The 13374-nt window shown below is 42.3% G+C and overlaps 1 protein-coding gene across 2 annotated transcripts; it reads right to left on the bottom strand.

The window, feature by feature from the left end:
• Nucleotides 1–799: 799 nt before the first annotated feature.
• LOC120733769 (5-hydroxytryptamine receptor 3A-like) lies at nucleotides 800–9016 on the bottom strand. Of its 2 annotated transcripts, XM_040032168.1 has the most exons (9): nucleotides 8553–9005; nucleotides 7816–7976; nucleotides 7667–7711; nucleotides 7194–7300; nucleotides 5797–5966; nucleotides 5477–5637; nucleotides 4807–5017; nucleotides 4079–4288; nucleotides 800–1709 (listed from the first exon to the last, which is right to left on the bottom strand). In XM_040032168.1, exons 1-9 carry the CDS (start codon nucleotides 8605–8607, stop codon nucleotides 1405–1407), a joined length of 1425 nt encoding a protein of 474 aa, XP_039888102.1. In that variant the 5' UTR covers nucleotides 8608–9005; the 3' UTR covers nucleotides 800–1404. The 2 variants fall into 2 exon arrangements, with proteins under 2 accessions (XP_039888102.1, XP_039888111.1); XM_040032177.1 differs by lacking the exon at nucleotides 4079–4288 and having other exon boundaries at nucleotides 8553–9016.
• Nucleotides 9017–13374: the final 4358 nt, after the last annotated feature.

Genomic DNA, 13374 nt, shown 5'->3' on the forward strand with positions numbered 1-13374 from the left:
GTGAATCAAACGATTATCATTTTGGTTTGATTTCTATAAGAGTCTATAGGAAAACTTCATTGGAAGTGGCTCCAAAATCTCATAGATTTTTCTGTTTAAAAACTCTGATTATGATACTTTTGGAGTCCTTCCATGAAAAAGAAACTGAACTAATAAAATAAAGCCAAGTTATTTTAAAAACGAATAAATCCGTAAAAATTAATCGCTGTTTTGTTTGTTTTTTTTGGGGGGGGGAGGGGCTACTTTCATTTTTGATCTATTTAAAAAAAAAAAATTTAAAAAAAAAAAAAAAATCCTAATTTGCAAAAGTGAAGCTGTTAATGAAGAATCAAGTCATCAGAAAATCAAAATAAATGAAAACCCAGCTGAAAGTCTTCATTTTCTGCTGGTGTGGTGATTGGAAATGATTGCCTTAGGTGATATCCGGTCACACTGATGAATGCATTTGGAGCAAATTTGGGGTTCAATACTGAAGTGGTTTGCAAATCAAACCTGATTGGTGGACAGCCTGCTCCCAGTGGTCTCCCATACAGGTAGTAATCAGGCTTGACCCAACCCAACATCTGGAGTGCTCGAGGTGGCGGTAGAACCTCAAACTGAAGCAGCTTTAATTGTCATAAAATTTCATTTTTGGTTACTCAGTTTAGATGCCAAGCTGTTCAAGTAGCAGAGCTGAGACCATCGCTTACATTTCATTGTCACAGAAGCTGATGTCTCACGTATTTATTTTCTTTGTCACAAATTGCTGTTTATGATTATGCAGGTAAACCACAACCCATGAAATTGAAAAACAATACAATAATAGTCGTAATAGTTTTTAATTGCTAATGAATCTTAAAGACAAGTACAACTTCTATTAATGGCATTAGAGTCTAAATGTGTTCAAGGTTCTGGTCTGCAAGGAAAATGGTGGTTACTGGATGTAAGCCCAGGCCTGTGAGTTTATGAATGTGTCCCTCTTTCATTATTTTTCTCTGGCTACTGATATGTTTGGGGAAAAAAAAAAAAAAGCTCCAGTAAATAGTGTTAGGATACAGTAAACCACAGTCATGTTTGTGACTGTAAAATGCAGAGTTTGCCAAGGCCAGCTACCTTACAGACAAATGCTCATTAACTGATGCTATTTTGATTACAGGAATGAAATGCAGATAACAGAAGCAGGGCTATTTTCATTATACTAAATGATGCTGCAATTCCTGATCTCAGCAAATCTAACTCATGCCCTCTTTGCTCTTGGTTTGTGTATTTGTCACACTAAAATGTTTCAGGTCATCAATTCCTTTGATCTGAAACATGTACGTGTGACAAATATGCAAACAAATAAGGAATCGGCACGGGGTCAAGTGCATGCGTGAAGTGAAGATTGCCATGGCACTAATCCATGTGATGCAGTTTTTGATCTAATCATGTAGCAAATGAATTATTCCATATCCAGATGCTTATTATTGTGATAAAGCTCACAAAAATGAAGATGATGTACAAGCCAAACAGCAGACGATCGATCACTGTCCCGATCATTTCCCACTCCTGCGTGGCTTTGGTCCCTTGACAGTATTTGTCCATCTGAACTCGGATGGCTGTGAGCTCTCTGCCTAACATCCTCAGTTGTTCCAGAACTGGCTCCGGAGAGTCCAGAGAAGCTGAAAGTGTAACATCTGAGATGCTCTGATGGTCGGAGAGGTTTGTGGCGCTGGTGTTCGCTGATGGTGCTGTGAAACACAAACAAAACACCCTGAGACCACAAAAGGTGGTTACTTTTTCTTAAGTCGTAGATGGTGATTAAAATCGACTTGACTATATTACTACCGGCTTAAATAAGGATAAGCATAACGTACTTTTCAGCTGAGAGATACGTGGCATGACTGTGGAGAGTTGTGACCTAAAGTTTACATGTCCAGATTCATCAGGATCAAATTGTTTACAAGTTTTAAAAAAATTGGTACCTCGAACTGACTGCGAGAAAATGATTCATGCGTTCATCTCGAACGGGTCGGACTGTTTTAACGCTCTGTTTGCAGGATTATCACCATCATCAGAGTTCTTGCATATAGGCAAATATAACCATTACCCAAGCGTTTATGTCACTTCACTGGCTCCCAGGACACACACACAGATTTGCCTTAAAAATCCTTCTATTAGTTCTTGAAGCTCTCAGTGGTTTGGCTCTCTGGTACAAGTTAATATAATTCAGTGAAGGAGAAACTTTCAACTCGTTTATTCTTCTTGCATCCCTCCATCCATGGTTTTCAACTTATCCGGGGCCGGGTCACGGTGGCAGCAGCCTAAGCGGAGAAGCCCAGACCTCCTTCTGCCCGGCCCCCTCCTCCAGCTTGTTCAGAGAAACAGCAAAGCGTTCCCAGGCCAGCTGACAGATACAGTATAATCTGTCCAGCGTGTCCTGGATCTGCCCCAGGGCCTCCTCCCAGTGGGACATGCCCCAAACACCTCGCCCAGAAGGCATCCTTGTCAGATGCCCAAACCACCTCAACTGGCTCCTTTCAAAGAGGAAGAGAAGTGGTTCTACACTGAGCCCCTCCCGAATGGCCGAACTCCTCACCCTATCTCTAAGGGAGACACCAGCCACCCTTTGGAGAAAGCTCATTTCTGCCACTTGTATCTTGCTCTTTTGGTGGGAACGTACACCGATGGATAAACTGAAAGCTTCACTTTTACGCTCGGCTCTTTCTTCAAGATGATGTACAGCCTCCGCATCACTACAGTCGCAGCACCAATCTGTCTGTAGATCTCCAGCTTCCCTCTCCTCTCACTCGTGAACAAGACCACGAGATACAGTCGTGGCCAAAAGTTTTGAAAATGACACAAATAATATTTTTTACAAAGTTTGCTTCTTCAGTTTTTATGATAGCAATTTGCGAATACTTCAGAAGGTTATGAAGAGTGATCAGATGAATTGACATGAAAATAAACGTCATTCCAAAAACCCGCATTTCCACTGCATTTCATCGCTGCCATAAAAGGATCTGCTGACATCATTTCCATAATCTTCTTGTTAACTCAGATGAGAATGTTGATGAGCACAAGGCTGGAGATCATTATTATTATTATTACTCATTTATTGAGTTAAAATAGCGGACTGGATTTGTTAAAAGGAGGGTCATTTTTGAAATCATTGGTTACCTGCAAAGAAACACATGCAGCCATCATCGCGTTGCATAAAAGAAATTGATTCCATCCTGTTTTTTAAAACTCCAATTGCTTATTTGTACTATGCTTTCATTTTAGAGTGTACTTAAACTCCTTTATTTGGTGCAGGAACTCATCCCTGACCCTCAGTGGGCACTCCTTTTTCTGGCTGAGGACCATGGCCTCAGATTTGGAAGTGCTGATTCTGAATCGTGCCTCTTCACACTCAGCTGCAAACCACTCCAGTGCCAGCTGGAGGCCGTCACCTTATGAAGCCAACAGAACCACATCATCTGCAAAAGGCAGAGATGAAATTCTGAGGCCACCCAAGTGGAAGCCTTCTGCCACTTGGCTACGCCTAAATATTATGTCCATAAAGATTATGAACAGATTCAGTGACAAAGGGCAGCACTGTTGGCGTCCAACGCACCAGAAACATGTTTGACTTATTGCTGGCTATGCGGACCATTATGCTCCTGCAACATTTGTATAAGGATTGAATGGCCTGTATCAACGGGGCTAGACACCCCATACTTCTGAGGAACATCTCACCAGGGACATGGGTGAATGCCTTCTCCAAGTCCACAAAACACATGTAGACTGGTTGTGCAAACTCCCATACACCTCGAGTATCCTCGAGAGGGTAAACAGCTGGTCCAACCAAAACATAAACCAAATTGTTCCTCCTGCATCCGAGGTTCGACTAACGAACGGACTCTCTTTTCCGGCACCCTGGCATAGACTTTCCCAGGGAGGCTCAGGAATGTGATCTCCCTATAGCTGGAACACACAATCCTCAGCCATAATGCCAGCATTATGTTGTTTAACCTAACACATAGTCCACTACAGTCAATACAGGCCACAGCTGTTTCTTCAGCTTGGGCTCTTAACAAAATCTTCTATTAATAACGGGACTATAAAAATAATAACGTACCTTTGTGAGATGGATTGAGGGAGACTGTGACTCGGTTGCTCTTTTGCTTTGGAGGGATACAAACAAGAACAGCTAGATAACGTAACACGAGGACACTGAGCCAGTGAGGCACTGCGCTGTACTCTCCGGGCTTGTACTGAATGTTTGTGATGAACAGCGTCTCCAACAGGCTGGCAACCATCAGCGCCAGACTGATGGAGAAGAAAACATCTGCAGGAAACAGCACCAAAGACAGGAAGAACTCAGAACAGTTTTCATTAAATCATTTTCACATGTGAGCTCATATTCTCTTTCTCAGTCTTAGTTACCATCGTGTTTAAGAAATGTCTGGATTACAGCCATAGATGCCTTATCTTGCTGTGTGTCTTTGACATGACAACTAGAGCTAAAAAACAACAACAACACACCCCAAGAATAAATGTGTCTTTAGTAGGTGGAGCCTTTTGGCAAGTTGACACTGATCGGGATCATCCAGTTTTGCAAAATGTACTTCGGTGAAGAGTTTCAGTTTAGAAAACTTGTTTTTTTAGGAACTGACAGTTTTGGTGAAAATTTGATTTCGAGATGTCTGTTCCACAGATGTTTGAATTCAACCCTTCATAATCCAAAGGACACTGTATTGTCTTTCAGAAACACTGTCTCTAACCTCCTTAAGTGTATAAATACAGCACAGTGTATTTCTTCAAAAGAAGAACTATGCAGCCGATACTACATTTATGTACACTCACTGATGAGCGGTGTTTTCTCCCCGGTAACAGGCAGCAGGTCATTCATTATGAGCAGGAAGACGGTGTAGCCCAGGATGAGTGTCATCTTGAAGGAGGATCTGTCCACGCTCTGTGGGGGCAGCACAAAACTGAAGAGGTCCACTGTGATTAGGAAACAGCTGGGGACCAGGAGGTTGACCACATAGGCGATTGGCCTCCGTTTTAGCACGATCTTGGGAAGAGACAAAAGTATTAAACCTGTAAGATTTTTGTTAGATTGTATGCATCAATCAATCTTTTTCCTCTACAGCGATGTGACTGACAGAAAATGATTACATCAAGTTGTTGCTGCTAAAGTCACTGAATCATGGGATGTACTTAGTTTTTACCAACTGCTTCAGAATTTTGGTCAATAAATGAGATGTCTCATTACATCAAATATTAGAAACGAAGCTTTTAAAACGGAAACGCCACCACAGCACAGTTCAGTTTCTTTATGTTTCACTCATGCATCATCTGCACCTGATTTTACTTTTACTTTCATTCTCACGACAAACATGTTCAATATGATAGCGACTGGTTTATAAAGACTTCCCATAATTAGGAACTATTAAATAATAAAGTGTGATCAGCTATAACAGTACAAAATAAATTATCAGAAGGATGACAAAGTCAGTAAAAACACGCTTACATAGTATGTGATCTCAGAGTAGCTTCCACTGTCTAAATGCAGGCTGGAATCGGCAATATTTATATCTGTCAGCTCCCACTCCCCATTGGTTACAATCACATCTCGGGACTCTTTCAGGACCTTTTCAGCTGTGGCGCCTTGAATCATCTGAATATCCGTAGCTAGAGTGACATTCAAGACTTTTGCTTATTTGCATATTAGCACATAGTTTTGTGTTAAAATCAGAATATGGATGGTCTATAGGGATGTTTTACAGTTTAAAAACTAATTTTTAAGACTCTTTGAGATTATTATTTTTTTAAATTTTCAGGCAGCCTTACCAAAGTGTATATATGATCCGAAGGTCAACGAGCAGTTTTGGATATCAAAGGGAAAGGTGTAGATTCCCAATTGGCAAGAAGTGACCACTGTGATGGGCTTATCATCATATACATGACCTGTATTATATAAGTAGACATAGGGAGTTTTGGTAGAGCTGGCTTCGTCCAGGCTGGAATAGAATACAATACAATAACAAAACATTGAAAAAATATATATGAAAAACAATATATTCAAATCAGGTGATGAGTGTAAGAGAACAATAATTCATTATTATCAGGATGTCCTAAAAACTCAATGAAAAGTCTTCAGTTAATCCAAAACGCTGCAGCAAGAGTCCTGACAGGGACTAGAAAGAGAGAGCAGATTTCTCCTGTTTTGGCTTCCTGTTAAATCCAGAATTGAATTCAAAATCCTGCTCCTCAGATACAAGGTCTTAAATAATCAGGCCCCATCTTATCTTAATGACCTTGTAGTACCATATCACCCTATTAGAGCACTTCGCTCTCGCTCTGCAGGCCTACTTGTTGTTCCTAGAGTATTTAAAAGTAGAATGGGAGGCAGAGCCTTCAGTTTTCAGGCCCCTCTTCTGTGGAACCAGCTTCCAGTTTGGATTCAGGAGACAGACACTATCTCTACTTTCAAGATTAGGCTTCAAACTTTCCTTTTTGCTAAAGCATATAGTTAGGGCTGGACCAGGTGACCCTGAATCCTCCCTTAGTTGTGCTGCAATAGACGTAGGCTGCCGGGGATTCCCATGATGCATTGAGTTTTTCCTTTTCAGTCACCTTTCTCACTCACTATGTGTTAACAGACCTCTCTGCATTGAATCATACTTGTTATTAACCTCTGTCTCTCTTCCACAGCATGTCTTTATCCTGTCTTCCTTCTCTCACCCCAACAGGTCACAGCAGATGGCCCCGCCCCTCCTTGAGCCTGGTTCTGGGAGTTTTTCCTTCCCACTGTCGCCAAAGTGCTTGCTCATAGGGGCTCATATGATTGTTGGGTTTTTCTCTGTATGTATTATTGTAGGGTCTACCTTACAATATAAAGCGTGATTTGGCGCTGTATAAATAAAATTGAATTGAACAACACTGAAAATAAATGTCGCAGCCTGTCCAGTAGGTGGTGCAGAGGGTGGTCGGGGTTCCTGATTAGTTTATTTGTCTCCTGCTCCCCCAGCAGACCACAGCAAAGTACACTGCACTCATCAGGACGTAAGCTTCCTTAGCAAAGAAAACCTGCTCTTCCACTTTCTGTTTACAGTGCAAGTGTTGGTCTTCCAGCTCAGTTGTGGACGGCGATGTCTCTCATGACTGCTTTGTCATTTCTGACATTTTTAGTGTTTTAATTAAAAGTTAGTTTCTTCGACTTGATTTACAAAATTCATTAAACTTACAGCTGTTTTAAGTGAATGTCTGGGACCCAAAGGTTGTCCCGAGGAACCGAAACTCTTTTAGCTGCACATTCCTTCTCATCCCAGTTCAGTCCTTCGATATCCCACTCCTACATTAAACAGAACAACAGCAAAACTGTTCCACAGCACCTACAGCTATCATGCTAACTGCTGAAACAGGGAAACACAACATCTGGCATTAAGTCATGTTAGACTGTAAGAAAAAGTTCCCAAGTGATAATAAATATTTGAAATTACTGTTACAGACTTAAGGAAATCTAAAATAACAAGTAATGTATTCTTTATGTATTAATTCAGTGGCCAAACATTTTGATTCATTCTTATGATCGCTCTGGATTGGTTCATTGTGCTGAAAATACAAATAGCTGCAACAGAAATAATTTACAAAATGTCAGTATAATCATATAAGAAATGTGACATTATTGTTTTAGTTCTGAGAGCTGTTCAAAACATACCAGGACCTGCCATATGACTGAAGACAGTGTTTGGGATTTTTCATCCTAAAGATGAGTAACATTAGAAAGTATATTAGAGTCATAAGGATTATTAGTTCCACATAGATGACATGATGTTAATATTTTGTGTATAAGCTGTGTAGACTCACCACTCCTATAATTCCTGCCACTGTTATGCTGATGGATATGTTTATTGGCTTTGCAAAGGTTTCGACGGGACGCAGCAGTTTGTTAGGGAACAAATGTTTTGTGAGTTCATCAAACAGGGCAGCAGGAGTTGGGCTGGTGCAGTTCAAAGCCGCCACAAAGCCTGAGATCAAGAAGAGAACAAGCAAATTAAATGTACAACTATGTTACATGCTTGAACATGAAAACACGCAGGCTCAGTTCTTCCATTTGTATTTTTTATTTGGTGTAGCAGATGCTTATTTTATTACAGCAGGGTAAACACGTGAGAGCCGAGTGTGTTTACTCGTTTCTTTTGTTTGTAATGAAAATGTAATTGTACTGAAAACACTAAAAAATAAAAGCAGATCCAGTGCTGCCCTTTATTGAGACAGATGTAACTGAATGACCTCCTTTGTTTGAAAATTAATGACAAAAATAATAGTGATGGGAAAGTTTTTAAACATTTAACCATTTAGCTTCTCTGTTATGTATTAATCTGCATGTATATCACGTATAAAGAAATGAAGGCAATACTTTAACTTTAGTCTCTAAGTTAGGTTTGTTTTTCTTACAGGAAGTTTTAATGCTAAATTTTAATAAATCCTTCATACATTAGTAAATATGCGTAAGGTGTTACGACTGTGCAGGAAGTAAATCAACACATTGCTGTCGCTTTCTTTGTTGTGAAATGTGTTGATAAAATGTTTTCTTGCCTTACCTTGTAGCACCATGAAACAGATGACGATCAGCTCAGCAGCTTTCACACCGGCCATTTTCTGTCTCAGCTTTATTTAGCCCTTATTAACATGACAAGTGGCTGATACTCTAAATTACAACAGCTTGGGTGCCGTCACATACAGATAAAGCTGTGAGGATGCGCAGGTGAAACCAGTAACCACCTTCAGAAACTAATATTGACTTTGCAGTGTGACACATGTACCTGATGCACGCGTCCATCCACACATTGTTGCAAGTGTTTGGATTCAAAGCAGGTTTTTGTCACTTATCATCTTCACTTGGATTTGTTCCGTATGAGTCAATCACACGATGACTGTTGTGACAGCTTTTTTTTGGCAACAGGCTCTGCTGCTTTCAGCTTCCAATAATGTGACTGATACATGTTTGCATAGACTTCTGTGGAATATGGAGACACTCCTGGCATTATATGAGCAAAGTGAGACTCATTTTGTCAGGTTTCGTGGAGATGAGTGTAAAGACCCAAACAATCCCTGTTATGATCTCAGTGATGGAGAAGCTTTGATGAAATCATTTGGTAAAAAGTTCAAACTTACTTAGGAGGACCCCGCCACGCCTGCTTAAAGAAAAGTAAATGTGCTGATGTGATGGCTGCCCTTACAGCCACACAGTGGTAATATCACCATATTAGTGTAGAGGCTTTTACATAACATTGCATTCACACTTGTCTTTAAGTATAAGAATTAATTTACCGGACAAATAACTGATTTGGTTCAGAATTAATTCACATTTCCACATAACACTGCATTCTAAAATAAGTGCGCACATTTTAGTTTACACTGTTATGTATGATTAATCTTTTGTTTTCTGAGTTACCTTAGTTGCAGCTGCTCCAGTCCCTTGTTTGAGGAGCCAAGAGGTGGAAAAGGGGTGGAGCGAGCTTTAAAGGAAGACTGCAAATTGGTTCATTCCATAACTCGGGACCATGGGGGGGGGGGGGGGGATTGGAGTTTATTATGTTGGTTTCAGTTAGGTTTTGTGTTAGGAGAGTTAGGAGTTAGGAGAGGTGGAGGAAGATCTCAGCCTGGGCGTCTATTGTCTTGTGTAGTCTGGAAGATGAGTGGATGACGGGGTGGGTGCAGTTTTCTCTGTGGTGGGGTCGGGTGGGCTGTCCTGGGCTCTGTGGGGCCAGGCGGCGCTGCTGAACTGGGCCCCGGTCCGGATGGGCCTGGGCCCCCTTTCGCTGGTGGGTTGCAGAGTATGCGGGTGCCTACTGGGGTCAGCGGGGGGAGCTGGCCCCAGGGAGGGGGTCACTTGCCCCGCCCTTCCTTCCCTCCCCATCTCCAGCTGCCTCCCTCTTCCTGCTCCACCACAATCACCCACACATGCAGGGCCTTGGGGTAAAGGTGTGTCACCAGGGTGCAGGAGAGGCATCTCCCCCTCTGTCCCCTTCTGGCTGCCTCTGCCTCAATTTTATCCCACAACTTAGACATTCACATTACTCACACTCTCATAACACATACATATAGGATCTTGGGGGTGGGCACGCTACACGGAATCCAAAAGACCATCAGGGTGTACACCCCACCCCTGGCGTCATTGCCCACCTCTCAATTTTAAATACACGTAGACATTGAGGGCTAGCAGGAGGGACTATGCGCTTACCTGCTGCTCTCTGGCAGGTAGCTCCATGCCCTCCTGGGTTTTAAATGCACCTTAGAACACACATGCATCAACACTACAATGAGCGGGTGGAGGGAGGTTTGGAGTCTTCTCTCACCCCCGTTCTCTGCGGCCTGCTGGAGCGGGGGGGCTAGGAGGAGGAGTTGGCCGTCCGACTGCGGTCTGGAGTGTGGGGCCTCCCTGCTGCTGCGGAGTCGGGGCGGTCTGCCTCTCCCCACCGCAGGGAAAAGGGTAACACCACCTGGGTCTGGGTGCAGTTCCCCCCTCCAGGGGCAAGGGTACCTAGACTCGGTTCGTAGAGTACACTTGGGGAGTGTGATCGTGTGTACAGCGTCTCTTCATGTCTGTCTCCACGTTGGTTGAGTGTGGAGTAAGTGCATATGAGAGCATGAGGGTGGGAATGGATGTTTGTATCTGTGTGTGCCTGTATGTCTGTGTCTATATGTCAGGTTGGGTGTCAGACGCCACCTCTCTGGGGACATCTCAGGCCCTCCAAGGTTTGGAGGCCTATCTCCCCCCACCACCACTTCCCCTGCCAGTGGCGGACTCCCTCAGACATCGGTGCGTTGGTGGTTCTTTGTGTCCGGGGATGGGCGTCCAGGTACACACCGGCTCACTCCTTGGCGGCCGCTTATCGGGGCCTGGAGCCTGGGGCTCGCTCGGGCCACTTCGGAGGTGGGGTGCCCCCGGCCTCTCGGCCTGGGGCTCGGTCACTCAGGCACAGCTGGCTGCCGGCGGAGCTCACGGGCGCGTCACTGCAACCCCCCCTGGCTTCTGCTCCATGGCTGCTGAGTGAGCCCTCATCTGGGACTCTCCTCAGCTCTTTCTGGGACAGTGGCGCGGCTGCCCCTCTGTTGGTCTTCCTTGGTCTCTTGTGTTCTGGGGGCCTCTGGATGTCTGGAGTTTTGATCTCCTCCATACCTGCTTCATGCCCTGGAGGACGGGGCTGTGGCCCCCCCACACCCTCTAGCAGATCATTACATGAAGGAACCTTTTAAAAAAACAAGCGCGTCCATGCTCACAGGTGTACACACGGGTGATCACACCCACAAACTACACCCTTTTTTGGCTCCTACCTCAAAGCACACTGTGTTCTGTTGATCTTATGTGCTGCACAATAATGTTTAATATTTAGTATTTACTGTCATATTCCCATATATCATTGTGATGTTGTTTATTCTATTACTCTTGTTCTCTTCTGCTTGTTTTCTTTTTTCTTTCTCAGCAGGTGATCCAGGTGATTGATATATGCATTTTTTTTCTTTTTTTTTTCTTTTCTGCCCATTCTGTTGGTTTTTGTTTTTTGCCCTTCTCCCCCGTCCCTCTTCTCAGCTGTTTCTCTTTCCCTCTTTCTTTCTCCCCTTCTTTCCCCCAGTCAAGTCTGTCCCGTATTCAGCAAGTGAAAATAAAATAAACAATAAAAGGTGAATCAAATGGACCATTATGGCAAGGCTGGGATGGTCAATTTGGTAAAGTAAATCTGTTGGGCATCTTTCTTTGCCTTTAGACAATAATTCTGATGGCAAAAGAGCCAAACGGGACAGGCAAAAAAAAAAGAAAAAGAAAAAAAAGAAAAGCCAGTGTGCATGGATTCATCCGTGTTTGCCATTACACACTTCAGCACCATTGGGCAGTGATTTTCAGGTTCCTTTTCACATGTAATGTACAGCTGGCCACTACACTCTTTGCAAAAGCCTCTGATTTTAATAAAACAAGATACAGTTCTGAGGTACACCTTGGCTCGTTTAAAAGTAATGGTGCATGTACTTTTAACCTCTTTCCAGATTCCCTGGTTTACAACATGAGTCCATGTACCTGGCTTCAAAATTGTGTATTCCCTTTTCTTGAAAGTACTCTTTTTGTATGTGACTTTATGTGGAATCATATGTATCCACTGTTCAAATGGGAGCTCCACATTGAAAGTCTTGCAGTCTTTGTTTTGAAAAGGAGAGCTGCTTTGTTCAAAATCATTATCATTGTCACTGCTGTCTGTGTCAGCCAGTCTCTCTTCATCACTGTAATCCAGAGCAGCCCATACATTGTGTCTGTTTAATTTAACAAAAGTGTAAAGAGCTTTTGGTGTCATCTTTTCACCAAGTTGTTTGCATAGATTTTGCCATATGTCATCACTTGGAGTTGAAACTTTTCCATTTTGTATGACTGCTTCTTTACAAGCACGAAGGACTTCAAATACTGCAATTTTGTCCACCACTGATTTCTTTGGCATCTGTCAAGCAAAAATTAAAAATGTGATATATTAGTGCTATAACTTGGTTATAACTTTAATTCTACATCTTTAAGTGGACATTAAATTACTTACTTTGATACACTGTTTTGACGTAGTAAATTGAAGTGTTGATGATTGCTGTTGCTCGTGGGATCTAGCTTAAAAATGCAAATAAGATAGCTAGCACATGTTTTCTTCAACTCTTGTTTTTTTCTCTCAGAAGAATGTGTATGATAGCACCCCCTGGTGATCACAAACCAAACACAGGTCGCTATTTGTTTTTTTTTTGGCAGAGTTTATCAGTTTATCCTTAACACGATCTAGTTCAAAATTCATTTGATCGGTATAAAAATGAATTTAGTCAATGTTCGAAGCTCATCATTAAAATACTTGTAGATAAATCCAGACTCTGTTGAGATAAATCTGTGTCTGTGTCAATCCCACACGTGTTTAATAGCCCACTCATTTAATAGCCCTTTGTGACCATGGCTACAGAAGTTTGACTCTTGCAAAAAATATAGGTCGGCCCTTTCAGGTAACATTGACAGTTACCTAAGGTTCACAGTTCTGCAGGCTGTTTGGAGCCTTTGAGTCCAGATTTGCTGAATCACTGAAGTGCACTCCTGTGTATGTTAATTTTATACAACTTGCTCATGACAGCCCACATACAAATGACAGCACTTTTGTTAATATTAGCATTTGACTTAAAAGCTACAGTTCACATATTATTAGGTTAATGTTTTAACGACCATTAGCATTTTAGCATATACCCTGCTGGTAGCACACTAGATGGAGTAAGGTAATGTTAAGAAACATGGTAGTCAGTGATCCACAACCAGCTTATTGGCTCAAAACACCTTATCTAATTATAAACTGATACGCACCTACTGGCATGCCCCTTTAAATTTCTTCATAAATGTTATTTAATGTTATT

The sequence above is a fragment of the Simochromis diagramma genome, unplaced genomic scaffold (genome assembly GCF_900408965.1).
Source record: "Simochromis diagramma unplaced genomic scaffold, fSimDia1.1 OVJJ01000334.1, whole genome shotgun sequence".
Classification (NCBI taxonomy): domain Eukaryota; kingdom Metazoa; phylum Chordata; class Actinopteri; order Cichliformes; family Cichlidae; genus Simochromis; species Simochromis diagramma.

Bases quoted from the DNA above. Each gene is read 5' to 3' on its own strand.
- LOC120733769 (XM_040032168.1), bottom strand. From the start codon at position 8,607: ATGGCCGGTGTGAAAGCTGCTGAGCTGATCGTCATCTGTTTCATGGTG. The intron at 7,977-8,552 runs GTAAGGCAAGAA...TCTTGATCTCAG, and splicing joins CTGTTTCATGGTGCTACAAG to GCTTTGTGGCGGCTTTGAAC. The intron at 5,967-7,193 runs GTAAGTTTAATG...ATTCTATTCCAG, and splicing joins GACATTCACTTAAAACAGCT to CCTGGACGAAGCCAGCTCTA.